At 33.9% G+C, this 10,498-nt stretch overlaps 1 protein-coding gene across 1 annotated transcript; it reads right to left on the reverse strand.

The window, feature by feature from the left end:
- On the reverse strand, positions 1,862 to 7,791 carry LOC109847914 (2-hydroxy-6-oxononadienedioate/2-hydroxy-6-oxononatrienedioate hydrolase-like; the record flags this gene model as incomplete). The annotated part of the gene is made up of 5 exons (XM_020417146.1): positions 1,862 to 2,224; positions 2,446 to 2,513; positions 2,868 to 2,963; positions 6,812 to 7,216; positions 7,606 to 7,791. Coding segments are annotated over 5 exons (885 nt in total), but the record flags the coding sequence as incomplete, so codon positions are not given.

Raw genomic sequence — 10,498 nt, forward strand, 5'->3', positions numbered from 1 at the left:
GTATGTTTACAAAAAACAAGATACGAATTGTATCCATAGAGATTAGTAGATAGAAAAAAATAATTTCTCTTGTTAGGGATGTAGGACCTTCTTCTTACAAACATCCATGAAGATGAAGAGAGGGCATTGCCGTCATTCACCGTTGACATGGATACTTTACAGAACAATTTGAGAGCTCACTAATATATTAAAGAGAGAGAATCATTTCGTCTAATTCATTTTAATAATTATATCTTTGGAGGGCCAATGGCCGAGATGGGCTACTATCGCGAGCTCGGCTTGTGACAATATGTAGGTTTATTTATTGGGTTAATTCCATATTAGTTCCTTGATTCGTTCATAATTGTAAATTAGTCTATAAAATCTTAATATTTGCTCATTAGTCCCTCAAATTTATAGCTTTATGTGCAGCTTTGTCCCTCTCGTAGCTTTTTTGTATTTTCTCTAGCCATGGTTGGGTTAACATTTAACCCAACATCTGCAATTACCTAAATATCTCATCCAGCAAATGTTTTCCTCTCAAAGTAACCCAATAGTAGAATTATATAGTGTTTAGAGGGAATATTACAATGAAAAGAGCTCTGAAATGGGTTTCAGCCGGAGTTGACCATTGGGAAGGGAGAACCTTTTGGGTTCAGGTTTCAGGATAAGCATATTGTAATTTAAACCCATTAAGAAATGTATTGAAGGATTTTAAATGAGGGCGTAACGGGTAAATCAAGGTAAACCCTAGTATTCCGTTAAGGATGACAAAATATTCTCGTTAAAACTTACATTACTAAACTAGAGGGGCAAAATTACAGGAGCCATATAGATCGAGGGACCAATAAGCAAATACAAAGATTTGAGGAACTAATTTATAATTATGGATAATATAATATAAGGAACTAATATGTGACTATCCCTTATTTATTAGGATTCGCATGGGAGATCACTCGTTTTAATTACAAATGTCTACTATTTAGCGTATGATGACAATTCGCTTCAAAACTAGCACTTGACAATCTACTATGCATATCACAGTCATTTCTACTATTCGCTCTAAATAAGTTGTAGCTATCGACTTAGGGGGTGTTTGTTTCAAATCCTATAATTTTAGGATATAGATTTTACCATGAGATTTAAAATCCATATGTAATTTGTTATGCGTTGGGATTCCTAAAACTTTGTTTGTTTCAATAATATTTTGAGATTTGGAATACTATAATTTATAATATTTTTGTTTGTTTCAAACTTTTTGAAATTTGAAATTCTTAATTTGTCTAACACTTTTGAAATCCACCCAACATCCCACCCAAAAAAGAAGATTTCACAAATCCTTAAATATAATACTTTTTTATTATTTGGGGATTTGATATTCTAAAATTTGCTTTGAAACAAACAAGTTTTATGGAATTCTAAAACCCAAAAAAAACCCCACTTTTTGATCCTAGAATTTGAAATCCAACCCAAATACCAAATTTTTTTTTGAAACAAACACCCCCTTAAACCAATAGAAGGCTGTGATTAAAATAATGTTGCTTTATTTTTTTATTTTTTAGTTTAATTCCCATTTATCCTCGACGACTTGTCTATTTTGATAGGGATTCAAGAAGAACGACGTACTTGATGCTTCTGTTTCTTGAAAGTAATATGTGAGATCTATATTGGTGATCAAAGTTCCCATTTTGCGGTGAATCTCAGCCGTAGATCTTCAAAATTGGCGGAGCTTAACTGTATTATATTATTGTAATCATTGAGAAGGTGTGACGTTAGGATTAGAGTTATGAGAGAATAGCATGTTAATTATAGCAAAATAATAATAGCAAGCGGCCACCGCCATTAACTATTGATCACCAATAAGATGTCAAAAAGAGAGAGAGGTAGAAAATTCAAAGAGCATGGCATAATTCAACAACTTAAAATTTTGTCACCCGTCTTCTAGATAAAACTTGTTCAGTACATGGAGCGCTTATAAAAATAATGCATCAACTTGAGGTTTCTTGTGCAATAATAATAATATATGAGCTTTGTCACGCTTAATAGGAAGAAAAAAAGATAAATAAAAGAAAAAAAAATTGCTTCCTTTTGCAACAAAGTCCGAGAAAAAAAAAGTTAAATTGAAGATTTAGAGTCATTCAGGAAGAAGTTTAAGAGGAGCTCGTTGAATCGGGTCGGGTTCTCAGTGTTTGGCATATGACCCGTTTTCTTCACTATCTCTAGTCTAGCTTTCTCCCCGAGCTTCCTGTGATCATTAAAAAAAGAAAACATTAATTCAAAATTAATAAGACGTATAAAAGTTCTTTATTCATGTTTTAATATATACAAAAAAAATTAAAAAAAAACCCCCTATAATTAATTCGGATGTATAAGTGACATGTCGACGATCGGCCATGAAATTTTCAAAAATGTGTCAAGGCCTATTTATGAATGTGAAATAATCAAATAAGTGGGCAAAAAACTTACTCCTTAAGCTTATACGCCTTATCCAATGGGAAAATGCGATCATGATCTCCCCATATGATCAAAACATCCTTAAAAAGTTTCAAAAAAGAAGAAGAAAGTTTTAGACTGATCAAGAGATTGGTGAAAACAACCTGATTAATTAAAATAATTAAGTAATTGATTCTCAATAAAAATAAGAAGAAAAACTCTTTAAGGACCCAAAATATGGGACCAATAGGGATGACAAGTGAGGTGTCCCTCTCCTATTGGATAATGAGTTGGTCATTATTAATGATAGCCAACTCATTATCCAATGATGGCCAACTCATTATCCAATAGGAGGGGGACACTTCACTTGTCCCCTTTATTGGTCCCATATTTTGGGTCCCTGTAGCAAAGCTCAAATAAGAAACAGATACTGTAATTGATGTTTAATATAATACCTGGGAAAGAGGAGTAAGTTGAAACTCGCTCTTGTTGCCGAGAGTGATTCCCTTTATAAGCTCCACTTTCTCCTTCAAGTTTTGGCTGTATAGATTCTGCAACACAACTGTTATGCTTTGTTTGTGTAGGTTGATTAACCTTATTTGGGAGTATATTTTAGAAGAATAGAGGGAAATAGAAGTAACAAAGTTTACGTTCATTGACCTCCATTCTATTTAATTAATTTGGTTCCCTCCGAAATTAGGATGTAGAGGAAGTAAAATATTTTAGACCGTCGTGATTCAAATCCAAGGGCTAAGAGATGACTCCCCCCGTATTCCCTTTATAAAACTCCCAATTAAACATAGTTATTATATTTCCTATCTTCTTCCTTTCATTTCCTTTGCCTTGTTTCTTCTCCTTTCCTTATTTCCCTTCGCCACCATTAGCAAACTTATTATTAATTATATCTTTCTTTCCTCGCCACAACTTTAGATTTTTAGTGTAATAGTTAGAGACTTTGACATAATATCAGAGAGTCCAAAAAGAAAATAATACCGCTGTGTGAGTCCAGGTTTCTATCCATAAAAGTGCCTTATAGAAAAATATTGGATCACTAAAAAAAGCATATTGAGCATGATATATATTTTTATTTAAATAGGAACGTTAAACACGATAGAACGTAAAAATGTTTGTTGTGAGAAATATATAAGAGCTTGTTTGGTACGAGGTTAAAACGATCGGGGTTAAAACTCTAATGTGATAATTATTACAATAGAACAGTTAGTGGAGGAAACAGTCATGTGTTTGGTATAACATGTCATTAAGGTTAAAATTTAACGCAAAAGGATTTTCACCGCTCTCAATTCAAAATACATAAATTATATATGACGTCCCCTAAAAATATTAAACTGATAAACAACATCCTGAAAAATCTGAAAACTATAAATATACTCATGCACAATTCAAAAATTACAGAAAAAAACCCCAAAAAAAAAAAAATTATAGAAAATACATTCAAAAATGACAAAAAAGATCCTAAAGGCCTATAGAAATAATACATTGAATATAGGATTACAACCATCCCTTTGAAAGTTTTAGAATTTGTCAAAAACAACCTATATAGAAGTTTTAAAATTACATAAAACACACTCAAAGATTCAAAAGTTACAGAAAACACCTACAAAGATCAAAACTAACAAAATATATTTTTTAGATTTTTATTTTAGAGTGTTTTTTGTAATTTTCTAAACATTTAGGGTGTTTTTTTAGTTTTCTAAACTTTTAGAGTGTTTTTGCATTGTTTTTCTAAAATTTAGGGTGTTTTTTATAATTTTGTAAACTTTTAGCATGTTTTTTGAAATTTTTAACTTTATAAAATTTTCATTTTACTGTTTGTATCTTTTGAAATTTTCGGTGTGTTTTTGTAAATATTTTAATTTTTGAGGGCGTTTGTTGCAGTTTTTTTAACTTTCTAGGGTATTTTCTATAAAAGTCTAAATTTTTAGGGGTTGTTTGTAATCCTCTATTTTCTGTATAATATTTATAGTTTTGAATTTTCAAATGTATTTTTTGTAACTTTCAAAGTATGAGGGTGTTTTTCATAATTTTCAAAACTCCCAAGGTGTTTTCTACAAATTCTAAAATATGTAAGGGTCTGTTTGTAGTTTATATATTTTCAGTGCACTATTTGTAGGATTGAAATTCTTGGGGTGTTTTTGTAGAATTAGAAATTTGAGGGTGTTATTTGCAATCTGTAAAACATTAATTCAGGGTGTTTTTCAAAAAATATGAGGCTGATTGAAGTTCCTAGAATTTCAGTATATTATTTGTACGTTTTGAAATATTCAAGGCTTTTTATTTCAAAAATTTTAGGGTGTTTTTCACAATTTTTTTAACTTTTAGAGTTTTTTTGTAAATTTTAAGTTTGGTTGGAGCTGTTTGTATGCTTTGAAATTTTTAGTGTTTTTTTAAGTTTTGATTTTTTCAGAATTATTTGAGATTTTGACTATGTTTAGATTATTAAGGGTATATTTTGTAATTTTATAGTTGTTCGGGTGGTTGTTTATAATTTTTACTTTATATAATGGATCTTGTCAAATGGCTTTATGAAGCTTGTGGTAAGTTTTAGAACTTTTTAGGGGTGTTTTATAATTCCACATGCTTAAATGAGCTTAGCCTTAAGTTTTCACCTATTTTTTTCCTACTTCCTAATTTGATTAATAGCTTTATCAAGAAACTTTATCCTTAATAAAGTTTTAGAAGGATAACAAACATGAGTAAAAATAAAATAATATTTAACAGTATAAACATAACCTCCCTCTACCCATGGTACTAAACAAGCCTTTTAAGAGTCATGCTCATGACTAGCCTACTAATCCTTTGTTCTAACTCCTATCTTTAATTTTGCAGAACCTTCAACCCAAAGTGATTGCAGATATCGTTATACTCATTGTGTTTTTATTAAAAAAGAAAAATTCCTTAAAGATCCAAAATATAGGACCAACAGGGGGACATGTGAGGTGTCCCCCCTCCTATTACATAATGAGCTGATCATCATTAATGATAAACAGCTCATTATGCAATAGGAGGAAAACATCTCACATGTCCTCTCAGTTCATCCCATATTTTTTGTTACCGTAGCAAAACTCTATTAAAAATCAAAAATACTATTTGGCTCGCTCCCCTGCCAACTCGCGCCCAACTCACGGGCCCCACCCCCTGTTCCTCACTGCGCGAGCTGGGCGCGAGTTGGCAGGGGAGCGAGCCAAATAGCAGCGTTGATTAAAAAACTATGTTGGTGACACCTCTGTTGAGGAAATGGGACCCGCATTATGTAAGTAGGTTGATGCAGAGCAGCAGATGCGACCGATGAATCAAATTCTGGATGGTCACCAGTCCACCTACCGACTAGAAAACAATCTTTAATTGGATTATTATTGCTGCTGCAGGGGCATTGAAACGTGCACCCCTCAACATATGAAGTTTTGCATTTAAATTTATCAGACATTTCAATCTTGAAACATTGGTAAAGGTTCACATGCTTATTTCACCTAAACAAGTCCTGTTGTATTATTACCAATTAAAATCAAGTTTTTTTCACAAACCCAACTCTTCTTCTTTTATTCAAACAAAGGATAATCGTATGGAGTAAGATTAAATCCTAAATTGAAATTCCTCATTGATCCTTGTAACAGAATCGTTCCGGATTCCTCAAAAATAAATAAATAAATAAATAAATAAATTGAAATCCATAGGTCCGGTAAAAAAGTCATCGAGCTTTATAAAATTAGGCAAAGTTGGTTGCATAGTCGAAAAAGAAAAAGAAAAGTCTACGGAAGATAACCAAGATATTATTTGGCTTCAAATTTTGGTCCTCAAATTATGACAAATCCATGTATTCCCAAAATCCTAAAACAATGAAGCGGCTGGATAAAAAGTTGGAAGTGCGAACCAATTTCCCCTCTCTCCATGATGTTCACGGGAGGATAATTTTGTCGAGGAAATTTACTGATGTATAATGTGACGGCAAATTTATCCATTTTCCGCAAAATCTTTTCACAAAAAAACTTTGTTACATGGACCTAAAATATGAGACCAACAGGGGGATATGTGAGGTGCCCCCCTCCTATTGTATAATAAGATGGTCATCATTAATGATGGACAACTCATTATGCAATAGGAGGGGGACATCTCATATGTCCCATTGTTGGTCCCATATTTTGGGTCATTAGAGAATTTTTTCATATGTTCCATTGTTGGTCCCATATTTTGGGACATTAGAGAATTTTTTTTTCACAAAAAGAAAAAAATCGAAAGTTCGGTTACAAATAGAAGGATCTATCATGTGAACCCCACGTTTTTTCATTAACTGCTAAGATTCTTAAATGCCAACAAACAAATAAGTAAACCGTAATGCAAATAAGAAAATTCCAAGGACCCAAGCGCAAAAACGTCAACATACCTCTATAGCATCCTTCAAAGCGAACTCCGGCAAAAACCTCGGCGGCTTGTACATAGCAAACCCGATAAGCTTCCTCAGCGTTCCCGTGCTCCGCGGTAACATCAGCTCCACCGCACTCCCAACGCCCGTCCTCTCCCTCAGCATCATGTCATCCTCCTCCCCTTTCAGGACATCGGAGCTCGCGATCACCGCGCCGGGCACCCGACCGCCGCACATCCTCGCCACGTGGTAGGCGACGAACCCTCCGTAGCTTGTCCCCACCACGTAAAAGTTCTTGATGCGGAGGTGGTCCATGAACCGGACCAGGGTCTCGGCCTGGAAAAGCTCGGACCACTTTGTGGTGGACCCACCGAAGAACAGGAGGTCCGGGACCACCAGAGGGAAGTGGCGGGAGAGCGGGCGCACCTGGAATGAATACAAATCTTATAAGAACGGAGGTATCTTAGCAGTGCAAACTCGCGATTGCACCAGAGAGGAGAGCTCTTGGATTAGTACAAATAAAAATTCGTCCTCCCGTCATACTACGGTTACAATCACATCTAGAATGTGTTTATTGAAAAAATAATTTCAAAATATAATGGTTTAAATTTTCTAAGCATCTTTTATTTTCTTATGAATTCAAAATGTATAGGGCCCGTTTACTTGCTGAAAAGAGGAGTTGTAATGGACAGAAAGTCTGTCAAAACTAACAGTTTTTATCAGCTGTTTTTGCCAGTTTTGACAGGCTTTCCCCAGCCCTCTTCGGGCCCATATTTCATTCCCATGCCGGATGCTTCGGTAAAATCTATGCTCACTTGATGTCGCCACTGCCACGTGGCGTGCGGCCCGAAGCCATGAATGAGGAGAACTGGCGGGTTTGGGCCTTGAAGGGATTCGGAGGCCCAATAACGGATGGTGGTGTCGGAGTCGACGGCCAGAGTTTGTTGGCGGAGGCCGGCGGCCGTGAAGTAGCGGCGGACGAAGGAGTGAGTCGATGATGGGGATTATGCTGAAGGTCACCATTGGGGATTTGAGTAATTTGGAGGGGGTTTTTTTTGAAGAAAAAAATTCTTTTGATTCGGGTTTTGGGTCCTCTGAGAGATGTCTATATAGATTTTTGAGGAGGCACGATCTTTACGAGGTTTTGGTGACGTGGACTTGGTAGGACTCCGAGTCCAAGTGTAGTTGTAATTATACAAATAAAAAATAATTGCTAATTACTAGTTTTTGTGTTTGCTTTTGGTAAAGTAATTAGAGTTGGAGACGGATGGATCAGCTTTCATGCGTGTACTGGAAATTTAATAACTATGAGAAAACATTTTTAAGCAAACTGGGATTCTTGGGGGAACATTATTAAAAAGGTTAACTTTTAGTTTTATAATTTAAAATTCATTTTCTACATAGCATATGCGCGCTTCAGAAACTTTTTAAGTTTATTAAAGAAAAAGGATCTTCTTATATTTAAACCTAATTAGTCTATTCACGGAGCGTTTCAGATTTTTTTTATTTTTATTTTTAAAATTTTGGATGTTCTTTGCTATGTTTTTGAATATGCTATCATCTTGGCGTGTATCAGTTCAGGTTTCAAACACATCACCAGTAAAATTTTAGACATTTTTTGGATATTTCTGACAAATCAGATGTCAAATTTAAGCATTTACTGAATAGCTCGCATTAGATGTTATAATTTAAGCATTGATCTTATGTTCTTCTTAATATTTTTTAGTCAATTCAACCACTAATAATGTTTGGATGTTAGCATGAAGATTGACAGCTGTTTGGCAACCCATCCACTAATTTGAATGAAGGCACTAAGTTAGATAGGGGCTTAAATTGTGTTTGACAAAAACTTGTATAAAATTAATTAGCTAGTTTTTTTAGTTCAAAAAAGAGAAACGATTTAGGTTATCTTTAGATCACCTCCACCTTGGTTCGATACTACTATAATTACTATAAAATTGCCAAACACACGCTGAATCTATTAGAGCCAGTTTGGTAGCTTCTTAAAACCGGGTCAGGCTTAAACCTGGTCTAGTTATAGAGTATTTCTATGAATGGCAAAAAACTGGGCTAACATTGACCCGGTTTGTTGTAGCTCAATTTTGGGTTAAAACTAGTTTAGTTGTGGATTTGGAAGGAGTTGGTTCACAATCAATCTAGTTTTAATCAGAACCAATTCTAAAGCCAAACTTGGCCCATTTTCAATGAATTGTCGGACACACTTTTATGAAATTTTGCTAGGCTATGGTATGTACTTTAATTTCTTAATTCTTATTACTACACGGTCTGTGTGGAAATTTGTCATAAATAAACCATAATTCCAAAAAAAGAAAAAAAAACTTGGATACACAATGCCCCTATAGATTCTACATTTACATAGAAATATATAGTTTTTTATATATAATCATTGGTGTTTGCAACAGAAATACCAAATATCAGTATTTAACAAACTACTACCAAAATTATCAACCTTGAGGGGGAAAAGTATCCCTAGATCAACAAATCATGAGTGTTATTGGATATGATGAGCAAGACTTGGGTTATTTTGTTGATAATTTTATATTGCAATTACAAGTTAGCATATCAAGACTTGGGTGTAATACTTTAATATATAGGTAGTTGCACAACTACCCATGATTATGAGGTATATATACAAAAAAAAATTCCAAGAATATACCTGCGAATTTGGATATCAAAACTACCCAAAAAAAAAAATCAACAAAAATGTACAAACGGCAGAATACGTCCAAATTTGCATTATTTTATTCCAAGACATGGAAAATTAAAGTCCATAACTATTTTATTATTACGTAAGGCCCCGTTTGGCAAAGGGTTAATGAAGAGGGGTTATAGAAAAGGATTAATGTACTTAGCCCATTTGATAATCAAAAGGACTAAATTATTAACCCGTTAAATAAGTTTTATTTTAGCCCTTATTATCAGTTTTAGTGTTTGGGAATAACAATGATTTTGACTATTTTCTTTATAATTAGAAGGGTTAACTCTTATTCCAGCTAAATAGGAGTATTAGTAAACCCCTCATTCTGAGGGGTTAACTCATTTTAACCCCTCTAGAGAGGTTAACTTAACCCTTCTATATTTTTTATGTTTGACAAATTATGGAGGGTTAACTTACTTTAACCCTTATATAGATTTGTTGTGTTTGCCTGTTTGGCAGGTTAAGAAGGGGTTAAGTCTCCTTAACCCCTCTCTTAACCCTTTGCCAAACAGTACCTAAAGCATCATCGTCAGATACCTATATTTCTTCATGCAGCGACACTACGGGGCTGTTTGGTTGTATGTTTTTACCATGTAAAAGGATGTAAAGTGTAAAAAAGTGGGTCCCAATGTCAGCTTTCATCACTTTCAATTGTTTGTTTGTAGTTGTGAAAATAGTGTAAAGTGATTTCATATGCTGATGTGGCTTGTAAAGTGATTTCATGAAAAAAAGACATGATTTTAGAAGAAAGCTAACATTGAAGTTAGGAAAAAATAATAAAAAATAATTTCAACCAATATGATCATTTGAGTAGGGACCACTTTTTATACTTTCCAAACAAACAATTAAAGTTTCATTTTGCAAACCAAACAAGTGTTTTATGATTCCAATGGAATCAAAAACAAACAAAGAAAAGTATAAAAATAAAATTGATGAGGTGGACAACAACTTTCCAAGTTGTGTCATAAATACACAACTTTACCAACAAC

The sequence above is a fragment of the Asparagus officinalis genome, chromosome 7 (genome assembly GCF_001876935.1).
Source record: "Asparagus officinalis chromosome 7, Aspof.V1, whole genome shotgun sequence".
Lineage (NCBI taxonomy): Eukaryota > Viridiplantae > Streptophyta > Magnoliopsida > Asparagales > Asparagaceae > Asparagus > Asparagus officinalis.